This window comes from Ictalurus punctatus, chromosome 10, assembly GCF_001660625.3.
Source record: "Ictalurus punctatus breed USDA103 chromosome 10, Coco_2.0, whole genome shotgun sequence".
NCBI lineage: Eukaryota > Metazoa > Chordata > Actinopteri > Siluriformes > Ictaluridae > Ictalurus > Ictalurus punctatus.
This window is the reverse complement of record NC_030425.2, coordinates 649322-665888: the sequence shown is the minus strand read 5'-3', so window position 1 is coordinate 665888 and position 16567 is coordinate 649322. Positions and strand designations below refer to the sequence as shown.

Below are 16567 nucleotides of genomic sequence, written 5' to 3'. Positions count from 1 at the left end.
ATACACACCCACGCCACAAGATGAAGTGGTATGCTTCAGATCATGGGCAGACTTTCCTCCTCCAGTACTTTTCTCTTCCCATCATTCTGGTACAAGTTTATCTTTATCTCATCTGTCCATAGGATGTTGTTCCAGAACAAAAGATGTCGTGCTAAACCCTGTGTATTCACTCTCGGGAAGGCTTCTCTGGATTGTTGACTCTGACACGGATAAGACCTACCTCCTGGAGGGTGTTCTTGATCTGGCCAACTGTTGTGAAGGGATTTTTTTTCACCGGGGAAAGAGTTCTTCTGTCATCCACCACAGTTGTTTTTCCCATGGTCTTGTAGGCCGTTGGGTGATCCTGAGCTCAAAAGTGCGTTCTTTCTTTTTAAGAAGTGTACCAACTGGTTGATTTGGTCACACTGAATGTTTTTGCTACCTGTGTGAAGGGTTTGTTTTGATGTTGCAAAAAAACGATGACTTAATATGGACTTCATATTGAGAGTTAACCGCAACAGAATCCGAATGCAAATGCCACACTTGAAATCAACTCTAGGCCTTTTATTTACTTACCCCTCAGTGAAGTAACGAGAGAATTAAACACGTCTGGCCTTAGAACAGCTAAGCACCAAATGTGGGGTAGGGCGGTGGGTGGGGGGGTATTCTTTTGAATTTCATGAATCATAACAATAATTCTTTCACAATTAAAAAAAGAAAAAGAAATGATTGACAGCAATATTGTTATGTAAGGCATCAATTCACATTATAAAGGTATACGTATGTACCTAAAAGATCATAGTGAACGAGTGGGCCAGAGGCAGAAAACGAGAGCAAGACTAAGTAAGACACAACTTAACACCCAAAGAGAGCAGGAGTAAGTAAGACTCTCTCAGTTCCTTCTCCACTGGGAACTCGGCTCTTATTTAAACCTCAGCTACTCAGTGTTAAAATAAAATACTCTTCTCCATCATTCAAGCCTCAATCCCACTGCCCCCTTTTTTCCTTGCCCCATGGTGTGTGTCCCAGTTTAAAATGAATCGCATATCTCAATATCTAATCTGCTGCAGCTCACTTCGCTGCTTTCAGTGCTGAGTGGGAGTGTAATTATGATAAAATCGAGTGCATTAAATGTGTGTGTTGTTATGAACCAGTTTGTTTTCCTGGCACAGCTGTTTGCCTGCGAGTTAATGGTTTGCAATCAAAGTGAAACTATAGAGCTTCATATCAGAGCTCTATAGAGCTAATGATGTTGTTCTGTTCACAGTGCAGTGAGGCCAATTGGTGAACCGTCTGAAGGCTTTTATATATATTTATATATAATTTAAACATATTCCCAACTCATGTGGTTGGGATGAGTTTAGAGGTTCCATCTTTAAGTATCATATCAGTGACTCAAGACATATGAAACCATCCAGCTTGAATATATTGTTCAGATTTGTTCACTGAATTGTTGAGTGGCGCATCCAGTTTGCTGAAATCAATACCTACAACTAATGTTTTTGATAAGCATACTGATCATATCAGATAGAAAATGTAATAAATAAATAAAAAAACAAACATAAATAAATCATAGAATGTGACTGGGCTCTGTAGCACCTTGAGTTGAGGAAGGGCAGGAGGATGGTGACGAAATATGAAGCAGGATGCTCTCAACAGAGCGATTTCAGCTGGGAGTTTAATTCAGTTTTATTTGTGTAGCGCTTTTAACAATGGACATTTTCCCAAAGCAGCTTTACAGAAATATATAAATCCAGCATCGAAACATCCCAGTTCACCACAACGCTCTGTCTGTGATCCTCTAGATCGGCTCCTTTACCAAAGAGAAAAACTATTCATAAAAAGCTTGAGTAAACAAATATGTCAGCCTGGACGTAAACACTGAGACTGTGTCTGAGTCCCGATCACTAATTGGAAGACTGTTCCATAATTGTGGGGCTCTATAAGAGAAAGCTCTTCCCCCTGCTGTAGTTTTCACTATTCCAGGTACCAACAAATAGCCTGCATCTTTTGATTGAAGTAGGCGTGGCAGATCATAGAAGACCAAAAGTTCACTCAGGTACTGTGGCACGAGACTATTCAGTGTTTTATAGGTCAGTAATAGTATTTTATAATCAATGCGAGATTTCACTGGGAGCCAATGCAGTATTGATAATATCGGTGTGATATGGTCGTATCTTCTAGTTCTAGTTAGGACTCTAGCAGCTGCATTCTGGACTAACTGGAGCTTATTTATATTCCTACTGGAACATCCAGACAGTAAGACATTACAGTAATCTAGTCTAGGGATGACGAAAGCATGAACCAATATTGCTGCATCATGTAGTGACATTATATTTCTTATCTTAGAAATATTTCTGAGATGAAAGAAGGCTATCCTAGTAATATTATCTACATGAGCATCAAATGATAGGCTGGAGTCAATAATCACTCCGAGGTCTTTTACTGCTGCACATGATGACACAGAAAGTCCATCCAGAGTTACTGTGAGATCAGAAAGAATACTTCTAGCTACACGTGGTCCTAGTACAAGTACTTCTGTCTGATCAGAATTAAGTAAGAGGAAGTTAATAAGCATCCAACGTCTAATGTCCTTTACACAATCCTCAACTTTACTAAGCTTCTGTCTGTCCTCTGGCATCACTGAAACATACAGCTGTGTATCATCAGCATAACAGTGGAAGCTAATTCCATGTTTACGAATAATTTGACCTAGGGGTAGCATATATAAAGAAAAACAGAACCCTGTGGAACACCAAACTTTACCTCAGTATGCATAGAGAAGTCTCCATTTACATCTACAAACTGATAACGATCAGTCAAATAAGACCTGAGCCAGGAGAGGACTGTTCCCTTGAAATACTATTTGGTTTGACGCCATTTACGTTCTAATTGTTGAGTGGTCTGTTTTAAGGTGTGTGTGTGTGATGGTTATACCAGGGTGCTAGCTTTTTCTTTCGAATGATTTTTCATTTGACTGGAGCTACCTTATCTAGCATGTAGCAGAATGTTGACTCTAAGCATTCAGTCGCTTGATCAAGTTCTTTGGGATCAGACGGTGATCCAATCATAAGTGATATCTCTGGGAGGTTATTGATAAAACTCTGTGCACTAGCTGACTAGAATGTACATTTTACACGGTAGCATGGCGAGGTGCATATATTATGATCGCTATGCAATTTAAACAAGATGATATAGCTTCAGACTGTGGAAGTGTGACTATATTTTCTTTTTTTAATCCGTATGTTAGTATCAGGGGCGCGCGGTGGCTTAGTGGTTAGCACGTTCGCCTCACAACCCCAGGGCCATGTGTGTGCGGAGTTTGCATGTCCTCCCCGTGCTGTGGGGGTTTCCTCCGGGTACTCTGGTTTCCTCCCCCAGTCCAAAGACATTCATGGTCAGCTGATTGGCGTGTCTAAAGTGTCCGTGTATGTGATTGTGCCTGCGATGGATTGGCACCCTGTCCAGGGTGTACCCCGCCTTGTTCCCCCGTGACCCTGAAAAGGAGTAAGCGGTAGAAGATGGATGGATGTTAGTATCACAATGTGACCAACATTATGAGTGGGTCCGATTACATTCTGATTGACCCCTACTGAATCTAGAATGGACCCAACCGATGTTCTCAGAGGGTCTTCTGGGTCCTCAAAATGACTATTAATATCACCAATAATTAATGCTTTCTCTAGAGAAACAACCAGGTTCGAGATTCAATCTGTAAATTCACCAAGGAATTTCCCTTGGAGCTCTGTAAATAATAATTAGCAGAATCAACTCAGTAGACTCTAGACTCTACACTGTCATAAAGAACTTCAAAAGAGTTCAATTTATGACTAGGTTTGTGTGTGACGCCTAGATTATCATTATAAATGAGTGCGACATCTCTTCTCCCAGTCAGACAGGGCTGATGTATATAACTTTGTCCAGGAGGACGGGCTTCATTTAGTGCTGTGTATTCATTTGGTTTAATCCATTTTTCTGTTTAACAATCCTAGCTTCAGATCAAAGGCTGTGCATTCAGTATGATCAAATTTTATGTTAACTAGGTCACTGAAACAAACTTTCTGAATATTTCTACATTATTGTTTAGCTCTGGGAACAGACACAGTCTCGATTGTGGAACCTAGGTGACGACTCAGAGCAGCTAACAGACGGTCGGTGTAGCCTACTTGTCTGCTCCCTGGCCTTGGCTCTGGATTGTTAGAATATGTACTATGCTGCAAGAAATGAGATCAGCACCTTCCTGAGTGGGATGGATACCGTTCCGCCCTAACAATTAACTAAGTGATGCCCCATTGGATAGTAATGGATACCTCCCTTAAAGCCTACAGAGCGGCGTCTTGCTATAGGGGTACTGGGGACGTGTGGCCCCCTGGTGTAAGATCAGACTTCTTTCTGGTTCTCAGACGTCACCAGACAGTGGGCCTCACTTGTCATGCTGAATACAGACAGATTTATTTGAGCATTTACACAAGAAATTTGGTATCAGTTCAAAAAATCGTGCTCCTGAGCATGTATAAATTTACAACTAAGAAGACTAACTAATGTAAACCTCGATCGATCGGCTTCAAATTGTTGAATTTATGATGAGCAGTGTGTGTGTGTGTGTGTGTGTGTGTGTGTGTGTGTGTGTTGAGCATTGAGCGGGCTCCAAAGGCATGATCTTTGTTTCATTCATTTTGCTATCTGCCCAACACACTGCAGGCACAAGCCAAGTAAATAAAATGTCACACTGTGTTCCCTTATCTCTACAAACTTGCTCTGTGATAGCTGTTAGCGTGGTTGTGTGGTTTTTCACTCGCTCTGCTGATCTCTGTTCACTGCCGAATCTGCTATATTAACTCAGTTCCGCTAACGTGCATCTCAGGGCTGGATCCGGTTCTCCCTCAGTGTTGCTGCACAGAGTATTCCACAAACCCCCACCATCCAGCCAACTTATCAGGCCTTTGGTTACATGCTGCTAGAGTGGTCGAGTGGTTTTCCCTGCCTATGCCATGTTATGGTTCTGGAGCTAGTGTCGGTTTTCCCTCCACACAATGGACCCCTCATTCTTTTCATGACGTGCAGATTGGTTAACTGAACCCCTGCTCTGACTCCACGTACTCCCCCGCCACTTCAACCGCTAGAGTGGCCAACCAAATCTTGAGAGCCTTTACTGTGCAAATAGACACATATATGCTGACCTTCAGTGTCACCCATATCACCAGAGCTTCCTCATTGTGGCCTACGACTTGCACTTGATGCGCTCTGTCACAACTTGAATTGACACAAACTCTCTTCCTGATTCCCTTTTCTCTCTCACTGGGCGATGCAGATGATGATAACTACAGATAATGGCCCGTCATTTGTGTCTATGGACTTTATCACCGTCCCCATCGAGTAGAGTATTCACCATGTCCTAATAACAAAGCGAATGGAAGACACAGAATGGTATTTACGTGTGGGTCTATGAAACCGGATAACCGCCAGGGTTCCTAGTCATTCGCAAAGCGTGGAACAGACAAGAAATTGGCAAAAAGGTTCTAGGGAAAGGTTTTCTCTCTGTTTCACTCTCTCTGTCTGTCTATCCCTTAAGTGTCCCTTCCCTACACACTGGATTGTGTATCATTTCATAAGCAGAAGCAGCAGAGCTGAGACAGGCAGCTTAAGTCACTGTCAGAATTGTTCCCCCATCTTTTTCATACATACTATCTCTGTCACACACACACACACACACACACACACACACACACACAGGCAATACCCAGGGAGGGAATGCTTGCTATCTTCATCCTTATGATATGGAAATAAATGCAGGCCAAGCGTGACAGCAGCAGGTTTAGCAAGCTCTGCCCTGCATGCATGCCTCGTAAAATCTGTCTCTAACACTCAGACTAACGTGCGCTAAGCTGTACGCTTCAGAAAACACATATGAGAATACCAGGTCAACACCGTGTGGAAGACCCAGTGCTTAGCCTTCACATGCCGTAGCTCTCCATTTATATATAACTTTATATCTAGGAATCTGAAACGCAGGGCAAGATAAAACTGTCATGAAGGTGTTATTATTATTTACTATTATTACTATTATTATGATGTTCTGGTGCAAATTTTTCTGTCAAGAAATCCTATTTGTCCATCCTTACTAAGCAGTCATTACACACCAATGTTTAACTGTAAAACCATGTAATTACTATAATGATGCTATTTTCTGCTAGGGTCTTTATTCATTCATTCATTTATTTATTTATTTATCGTGGATAGTATTTGTAGCTTAAAATACAAACATAGAAGGTCAGAAATATGCATCTATGTAATATGATTCATATCCACACACGTGTATATATTTATACTGTACTATGCAATTATGCAGCTTCATCACAACACTGCCTGGCAGAGGTACAAGAAACTGTATCTTGTGGTCCACAAAACACACGGTACATGGCATTTATTTTATTATAATACATATTAAGAATGGATGAAATTGTAATAAATTGCCACTTACAATAGTGTAAAACAAAATAACTACAAATAAAGCCGTTTTTAGATTTGTAGCCTTTTTATGCCGCAGCTGAAGTTAAAAAAAACAAAAAAGTACCAAAAGACAGCGGTTACATAATCCCACACCCTTCAAGACTCTCCTCGTGTTGTGTGTGTGTGTGTGTGTGTGTGTGTGTGTGTGTGTGTGTGTGCATCTCTACATGGCAGAGGAAGGTAATTGAATGGAAATGAAAATGAGGTGTGCATTGGCAGGTGTCCAGCTAACTAACACTGACGTGTGATCAGAGGTGAAACACAGCCGTGTCGGCAGCACCGTCGCCCTGAGCTGCTCTATTTTTAAACCGTTTCTCATAAAAATACCGTAAGTGCTGCAGCTACTCCAGCAAGCAAATGTGACTTCTAAAAAGCAGCAAGCGGCTAAAGTCAGATCTTTCTGTGTTCTGTTGTTTTGCCCATTTTACGATATTATTTTGCAACACTTGCACATGACATTCGCCTCACACCTCCAGGGTTGGGGGTTCGAATTCCACTTCCGCCCTGTGTGGGCGGAGTTCGCATGTTCTCCCCGTGCTTCAAGGGGTTTTCTCGGGGTACTCCGGTTTCCTCCCCTCGTCCAAAGACATGCGTTGTCTGGCGTTTCCAAATTGTCCGTAGTGTGCGAGTGCGATTGTACCCTGCGATGAATTTGCACCCCCCATACAGTACAGGGTGTGTCCCGGCTCATGCCCCAAGTCCCCTGGGATAGCTCCAGTATGCATGGAATTCCCTTAAATATACTTCAAACATGAATGCAGCTATCGAAGATTTCGGACATTTCGAACTCGCTGTGACTTTGACTCTGTTTGGATCCATTTCACAATCTAGTTTTGAACGCAAGCTGCGTCCATGCCATGTCGTAATTACCGTAATTACGAGCATCTGGTTTGAAAAAAAGCGATCACGTCCTTGTCGAACTTGTAATTGTAAAAATCTCCGACTTGTACCACCTGAGCGCTGCAACGTCATGTGGAAATGCTCAAAATGGCGGCGGCTTCAGCAGTAACAGTGTAGTTAAGTGGTTATCTTGGAACATTTCTGTTTAATATTTCGGATAAATTTACTATTATTAATAGTCTTAATGATGCAAGATGAATCTGAAAATAAAGTAAAGACATGCGATACAGTTTCATGTCATTGTGCAGTCGTCAAAATCATCATCTTTTATGGCACACTTATATAGCGCTTTTATCCAAAGCGCTTTACACTGTGTCTCATTCACCCATTCTCACACACACACACACACACACACACACACACACACACACACACACACACACCAATGGTAGCAGAGCTGCCATGCAAGGCGCTAACTTGCCATCGGGAGCTACTTGGGGTTCATTGTCTTGCCCAAGGTATGTGGAGTCACGTGGGCCGGGAATCGAACCGCCAACCCTACGATTAGTGGACAACCCGCTCTACCAACTGAGCCACAGCCGCCGCTATCATCTTGTACGGATTAATTGAATTCTGAGTGCGAAGACATGAACAGGTACGAGGAGAATGTCCGGATTGTCATCTGGTAATTGCGGCATGGTGTGAACCGATGGTGATAATCACAGCTAGCCAAAAATAAGTATTGAGTTCTTGAACATGAACGTGTATGTAACATCTTTGTATGACAAACAGGAAGGAAACAAAACACAACAACTATTTTAAATATTTCTAATCGCAGGTTACACTGATAATTCTATATAACTCCTACAAACATTCAACCACTCGTTCTTGAGTTATTGCGCTTCCAGGTATCTTGGATGAAAATGTAACGCATAAAAAACTAAAGTGGGTCAGTCCAAAATGAAAAAGTTTCTTAACACTCCTTTCACTGGCACACTTCTCCATGCTAGTTGCTAGTGTACTAGCGCATTAGCTTGTGAAAACGGCTATGGCTGTAGTCTACCACAAGCAGGAGGTGGAATATTCCCCCTAATCTATAAGCTCTGATATATTGGAGAATGCTGGGTTACCAAATAAGCGTAGCAAACACCAGTACTAATACCACATACTTTTGTGAACTATGAGGCTAATCGCCAATTTCACTGAAGTGGTGGAGATTTTGGGATCTGGTTTATGCAGAGCAATATAGCAAGAGGAATGCCAACACATGATATTCGTGCTGCGCTTCACCTCTGATAAGACCTCTCTTCATTGTCTTGATTCTATACACTACTACATCCTACTCGCGGAATATCCGAAAGCAGACACTTCAGATGTGTTACGCCAGACTCGTTGTGTGTAGGATTAAGTAGTGCTTATCTCGTTTCTCAGTTCTCCCTCCTACTACTGTATACAGTCCCTTCTTTTTCTCGCCTCATGGTTTTCCACCCTTTATCTTTAGCTATAATCTGATATTAACACGGAGATGCCAGAAAAGCATGTTGTCTCGAACACAAGCTTTTGGGGGCGCACCCTTGGTTTCGATGAAGGATTAAAACCTAAACGCCCACTCCTCTTACACAAGTGCTCATCTTGAATAACTATAATTCTCTCCCACACACACACACACACACACACACACACACACACACACACACACACACACACACACACACACACACACACACACACACACACACACACACACACACACCCCTCCTCGCACGCCTCGTAACAATGCTTATAATCATGAACAGAAATTTACTTCCTGTTTATGTGCGTTTTTCAGTTCCTGCAGCTCTTTGCGCTGAGCGAACTGACGATCGGTGCGGCATGCCGAATCGGACCCGATGAAGACAACGGAGTAAATGATTTAACGATTTGCTTGACAGCTTGTTATCTTCGTATATAAAAAACAAATCATCCATTGTGTGCGTCTGAAACTGGGTTAAACCAGGCGTATGTTGCAGGATGTGTGGTCTCGGGTTATAATCTCCTGATTTCAGTGCCGCATGCAGCGGAGTGCAGAAATGGAGGGAAAGCTTGAGGATCTCTGTAATATGCACAAGTACCTTAATAATGTATCATGTAGAAATGACAGGAAAGAAATACATAAAGGAGTGAACGTTTTGATGGACGGGGTGCCAAACCCGTCGCAGGGCACACTTGTGCACACAATCGCACACTACGGACAATTTGGAAATGCCCGTCATCCTTCATCCCTCAGTACCCTGAGGAAACCCCCGAAGCACGGGGGGGAGGGTTGGGGGTTCGATTCCTACCTCTGCCTCTAGTGTGCGCGGAGTTTGCATGTTCTCCCTGTGGGGGCTTCCTCTGCATACTCCGGTTTCCTCCCCCAGTCCAAAGACGTGTGTTGTAGGCTAATTGGCATTTCCAAATTGTCCGTGGGGTGTGAATGGGTGTGCGATTCTGTGTAAGAAATGGATGGATGGATGGAAATTCACATCACACTCAGTGTGTTTACATGGACAACAATAATCCACTCTTAACCCGATTGAGATGATACTCTGATTAAGAAACTACCATGTAAACAGCAATTTTTACTTACTTTAATCTGATTAAGGTCACACTCGAATTAAGCTCTAATCGAATTAAGACGTGTGGATTATTCCTGTTTTAGTCGCATTATGGACGTGTATTACAGACATGTAAACACCTTAATCACATTATGAACGTCGTGTGAGAGTTTTCATATGAATTTATGACAGGACACGATCACGCACGGCAGTGCTGAACATTTTACGGCGAACAAGAGAGTACGGCTGTAGGTATGCGGTTCGGGACGCAGCCCACGGCTTCAAGCAGTCGTCTATTTGCACGTGCAGCATGACAAATAATTAACTGCACTTAAAGCGTTCCTAAAAAAAATTTAAAAAAACACCCAAATCTATATACGGTACCATAACGAAGATGAACTGTATGTCGATACGTGAAATTCTGGAGGGAGTCGGACGGCGTGGCGCGGTGACGTAATGACGTGTGCGGTTAATCTAATTATGTTCTAAAACATGTAAAACGGGAACATGACAGGAGTATTCTAAAAGCGACTCGTGTACACACCTTAATCACATTATTATCTTACTCAGAGTAAGGTCAATAATTACATTACTGCTGTCCATGTAAACGCAGTCACTGTTGCAATGCATAAAAAAGGATGATGTTGATAAATTCAATTCAATTCAATTCAATTTTATTTGTACAGCGCTTTTTACAATAGACATTGTCTCAAAGCAGCTTTACAGAAATATCAACACGGTATACAGATATTAAAGGTGTGAATTTATCCCAACTGAGCAAGCCACTGAGTGGCGACGGTGGCAAGGAAAAACTCCCTAAGATGTTTTAAGAGGAAGAAACCTTGAGAGGAACCCGACTCAGAAGGGAACCCATCCTCATCTGGGTAACAACAGATAGTGTGAAAAAGTTCATTATGAATTTATATGAAGTCTGTATGGCGTTAGGAGCAGCCGTAGTCCCAGCAGTCTGGAATTAAAGAAGATTTGAGCTCCATCCAGAGGCAGAAAGGATCTGGATCTCTAGTATCTCCATAAATTCGTGTGGGGCTCGGCGAAAGGAGAGAGGGAGAAAGTAGAACAGAATCTAGTCAGGGTCGGCTTGAGTAAACAAATACGTTTTAAGCTTAGACTTAAACACTGAGACTGTGTCTGAGTCCCGAACACTAATAGGAAGACTGTTCCATAACTGTGGGACCTAACTGTGTTAGGATCATTCCATAAAGAATGATCCTAACACCAGACCATGTCTTGATCTCAGGGAGCATTGTCCCAGAACCTTCGAAGTAGGTTACTTAAGGTTACTAATCTCTGAAAAGCAAGAGAAAGCGTTGGCTTCATAGCGCGATATCATTGCATAATCACACGTCACCCTGAAGGAACAATACAGCAACAACTTTCCCTCCCACACTGAGCATAGAACTGAGCGTCCAAGCAAAAACCCTGAAGTTCGGACATGTCCTGAAGCAAAAACAATAAATGAATAAAATGTCATTGAAATATCCTCATTTTATGCACTGAAGGAATGTTTACATTTAGAAGAGCAAATCCACTCTTTATTACTTTGCGCTCGTTCTTGCATACGTAAATCCCGTCACTGGGTATTTCATAATTAATGTCTTAACGGCTTACTCATTACCAAGTGACATGAGGCTGACTCAAACAAATATTGCATACTTTGCAGTCGGGAGTCCTTTATATTCAAACTGTTGTCTCAAAGAGGTTGTTTAACCAAATGGTGCTAATCGTGAAGGAAATAAGCTCTATTCGCATGATCTCAATCGGCGAATGCTAAACTGCTGGACGCTTGCGGTTACTGGCTTTCATTCTGGGTTTTTTTTTTTTTTGCATTGTTAACATTTAGTTCAAGCGGACCTCTGACAAAACGCACGCTGAATGAAGTAGGAGTATCCCCCTTAAGTTCACTTTGAAAAATCAGCAGCACGTCTGGCTGTACTAGAATACTTTTTTATTGTTTTAATTCGGTGGGGGAAAAAATCGTTTTTTTAAGGCTGTTCTGTCAGAAAGGAAGAAGAACTGGAAGTACAATTGATATCAGATTCCAGATGATTTAGTAGATATGTGTCGTGGCCTGGGGAAAAACCCTTCACTTGACAAATACAGTTATAGCACTTTAATGAAACCCTGTTTCTATTGAAGTATTTGCGATGTGCGTTATGCCTCTTCTGTTAATTTGGAGGTTGGTGTTGTATTTGCACGACTCCTGTGTTGAAGTTAAGTGCAGCCTGCTGACAAACCCGTCTCCAGTTTCTTATTGAAATGCTCCCAAGAGTAAAAACCCTTGGAAACTGAGATCAACTCCAATCGCTCTAGGCAAATGAAATTGACTCACCACGACTTACCACTCGCCCGTTGTCATTTAAAAAAAAAACAAACAAACAAAAAAAACCCATTCCTGCACAAAGCTTCGGTTCGTCGAGTATACGATTATCCACAAGTGTGATGGAAGCTCTTCATAATCAGCGTAGCGGCAATAACAGTCTCTAATACTCACCAGGGGGTTTGTACATACGCATGGTCGGGATCCTCACGCACGAGAAGAACCCGAAAACACGTGTATGAAAGGGCTAAAGCGCTGCTGCATCACTCTCTGGATGGATTAATAATAATAATATATTATTAAATACTTTAATTGGCATAGAAGTGAGTCAAAATATCTTCCGCTTCTGTTTTTCCGGCTTGACCCTGACTGTTCGTTCATGCCTGTGCACGTTACCTTTTATGGAGATTTGTGGATGTCACTACATGCAGATGAGCCGTGTCAGGAAAGATGCAAGTAAATGTTCCTAAAAGGTTGATAAACGAAGGCGATGTTATGTGAAGTTATGTGTGCACTCTACACTGACCCTAACATGATGTTATTAGAAGTGATAAATTATGGATGGAGAGAGTTGTACTTTCAGGGGGGGAAAGAACTCAGCGCAAGTCACTTTCTATCCTTTAATTAATACTTAGTTCAATTAAAAGGTCATGGGGGGACGGAAAGTACCAATCTAGCAGCGCGATTACAAGTGTTCCCGAAATTCTTTTGATTGTGATGTAATCTATTCTTCTGTGTGATATTACGCAGCTCGGTACCCTGCAGCACATCATCATCATCATCATCATCATCATTGGACTCGATTGCATTTGCCCACCCGCGGAGCTGAAGGTAGTTTTACGGTGTCCATTATTTTTTGAGAATTAGTCTGGAAACGGGGAAAGAGGTACTTTTCTGTAGTTTAACACAGCTGCGCTGGTAACACTGACCAAACAGTATCATCATCATCATCATCCCCAGAAAGAAAATGGCACTTTAATGCAATTTCTGATGGAAAGCTGCTTTCAGAATGGAATTGGACATTTTTCGCTCACCCCTGACAGAATTCCAGCCTAAATTGCCTTCTTTTCGTGGACAAACCTGTGAGTGTGCTGAGCATTTTAGTCCTGTCCAGCTAGACATCTGTGCTCTTTGTGTGAGTGTCTGTGTGTTTGGTAGTCGTTGCTTGTCGTCAGTTGTCTTTGCGCATCTCTCTGGAGAATTTAAAACACTTCCAGCAATCTGGAAATGATGCATTCTTTTAAAGAAATTTAGTTTCCTAATAAAAGGAGAAATCAAGTCACGCTCCAAAGCCTCACTGTGTACAGGCTGACCGCAGATCCTTAAAACACCTTCATTTGTATGGAAGAGGTCTTAATGTATTGAACTGTATGAATTCGGTTTTCTCATCTCACCACACTCCTGAATACTTGATTCTGATTGGTCAGAAGGTGTTGATTATTATTATTTTTTTTATAATAGCGCTTAGTTCTTGCTAGGACTCTGTAACATGGCAAGCTGAAAAGAAGAGCGGTTGCCGAGGAAACTTCGGGGCTAAATTGGAATACACCTATTTGACATTTTCCATTTACAGTACTCCGAGTCTCAGCTGTTGTCTAATACCAATCGCCAGTGCTGGCCCCAGAACCAGTATTCAGTAACATACTGTACTGGCACATTCCTGGAATTCAGTCTTTGGTGTATTCTTAAACCCGACATCATTTAGTTTAGATTTAAATCAGAGCTGTGTGCTAAACTATGACTAGTAAGAGCTACGTAGCTAGTACTTAATTTTGCCTGTTCTATAATCCTACCTACCACGCGTTGAAGCTACGAGTACACTAGCACTGAAATATTTTAGTTGCTTTTGGTGGCTGTTTGTTTGGTTATGAAACATGGTTAGGTAATGTACGTGAATATCCGAGGGTCAACACAAGTCTAGTTTAATGGAATGCGCCTTGCACCTTGAGTGCTGGTGAGTTCATATAGCTTCATCTACAGCATCATCAACACACACACACACATACTTGGATCATGATTCTTTGGTGCCTGTGTAATCCAGTAATAGTGTGAAAATATATATGTGTATGTGTGTGTGTGTGTGTGTGTGTAACACTGTGAGGGCAAAGAAATGCTGTGTGAGAAGTGTTGGTTCACACACACAAGCACACATTTTTAGATTATGATTCGTTGGCATATATGCTGATGGAAATAAAAGCGCGTGTGTGTGTGTGTGTGTGTGTGTGCGTGTTCTATCTAATTGTTGCCTTGCCAACAAACCCGGGTTTCCCAGAGGAATAACACACAGATTAGCCGCAGACGTTCGTCGCCTCCTTCCGTCGGCTCTGTGTTACTGCAGGATGAAGTTGGAGTGCAGATTCACAGCTTTATAAACATCTCAAAATGCTATCAAATTTTGTATTTTGAAAGAAATTGAGCAAAAATGACGAGTGAAAATACAGTTACTGTGGTTAAAAATCCCAAAAGAATGACTCAAGTAAGAGTAAACAAGTCGTCTGTTTAAAAAAATAAATAAATAAATAAATATATATATATATATATAATCTGCTTGAATAAATACTTTATAAATCACTTTTTTGCATGTGTATAGCTGATTGGGATGAAAGCCACCTCTGTTATCCGCTGCATATAAAGAAACTGATCGCTAGCTGCGTAATTAGCTTAGCCACGTTTTAGCTGGAGTGAGTTATCTATCTCATACTCATTCCTACATAGCTAGCTAGGTCTCACACATGATCCTGGGCGTTATCGGTAAGCTATACATTTAACTCCATCGTTACTGAACATCGGCATGACCTTTTGAATTTAATACGGAGTTTTCATACCAGCTAGCTAGTCCAGCTCACTCAGCTAGCTACAGTAAAAGCTTACCTGTGATATATCCACAGCTTTTTGCTCGTATATGCGGATCATTATCAAGCTGTTTCCTTTGAAGCATTTGAAACTGAGCGGAGCTGATAAATTGGGTCAGGGATTGTCGTCTGTCTCAGACACTGCCGCAGCTGAATAAGTGTTTGGAGCTTGAAGTGTAGATGTTTGTCAGGAAGCTGCTTTATTATTGATGGTCTCTTGAAACGGAATCATTTGAAATCTTTTAATCGGCGTTACAGTCTTCCAGGATTGAAAATGTATCATTTTTTTTTACACCCTGTAGTGAAGTTGTACATATTTGTACAAAAAAGACCCACACACACGCTTACTGTGAACCGTGTGTTTAAGTACTATAACCAGAGCAGTAATACACAGTAGAGATCCTTTTAACCCTTTCAGAGCAGTCCTGTATCTGTATATAAATAAAAGGTTTCACTGGGCATGTATGAACTTAATGTTCTATCAGAGGTCATCATTTATAAGTTCATCACAGAAATCATACTCCCGGGAAGAGCGTAATCATTTCCTAAGTCTGATTTGTGTCCTTGAATAGCAACGCAGCTCATATCCACTGACTGTTCGCATTTGCCCGCAGAGCCATCGGTAACAAAGCCAACAGCAGTCCTAAAGGCCAGACCCCAGATGAGAGCAACCGCCGCACTGACGCTAACTCCTCCGTCTCGGACCTCGCCAACTCCGTCACCAGCGACATGCTCATGGTAAGGCAATGACACGTGTGTGTGTGTGTGTGTGTGTGTGTGTGTGTGTGTGTGTGTGTGTGTGTGTGTGTGTAGAGGAACATCTGGACCATCTACTACATCCATTCGTACCCAACATGTTGTGGTTTTGAGTTGGATGTAACATGATGTGCTAAGTAAGGGGTGTGAGCGGTGCTCTCTCCCACTCTAATCACTCACACACACGTGTCGCTGTTTTCCAGGGAGAGCCCAGTAATTAAACTAGGAACACATCACCACGGAGGCAGTCAGGAAACATCTTTACCAGGTCTGCCTGGCATTATGTGGGTGGCATGGTGTTCTTTCTTTCTTTTTCTTTTTATCATCATGCCTAATGATGGTGTTTCCACTTGTAGCAGTGAACTTTCCCCAGACTCGGCTAATTTAACAGGTCACTCTATCTTTCAGTATTCATTTGTTCACTGGAAGAAAGAACTCCCGAATACTTGTTCCAGTGGCAGGGAATCCCTAAGGGTTGCATTAGGGAAGCGCCTACAGTGTTCTGGATCGTTCTTCACTTCCTGTTGCTCAGGCCATGGGATCCTGATCATTGCTTTCACTCTTATCTGGTTACCCCAACAGAGCTTATGGTCATACCTTTAAACCCGTCGCACCGACTGATACGATAACCACTTTACACATGAGCTAGTTGCTTTTAGACGGGGAAAAACTATTAGAGATTAAACTGATCTGATCGGAAAGGTTACGGGAGACAT

At 42.0% G+C, this 16567-nt stretch overlaps 1 protein-coding gene across 1 annotated transcript in view; it reads left to right on the top strand.

Annotated features, from left to right (window-relative positions):
* syt7b (synaptotagmin VIIb) overlaps positions 1–16567 on the top strand; it is a 91367-nt gene that overhangs the window by 63612 nt on the left and 11188 nt on the right. The window contains exon 7 of the mRNA XM_047158254.2: positions 15710–15833. Coding sequence (XP_047014210.1) covers positions 15710–15833 — 124 coding nt within the window. The remainder of the gene's footprint in view (positions 1–15709; positions 15834–16567) is intronic.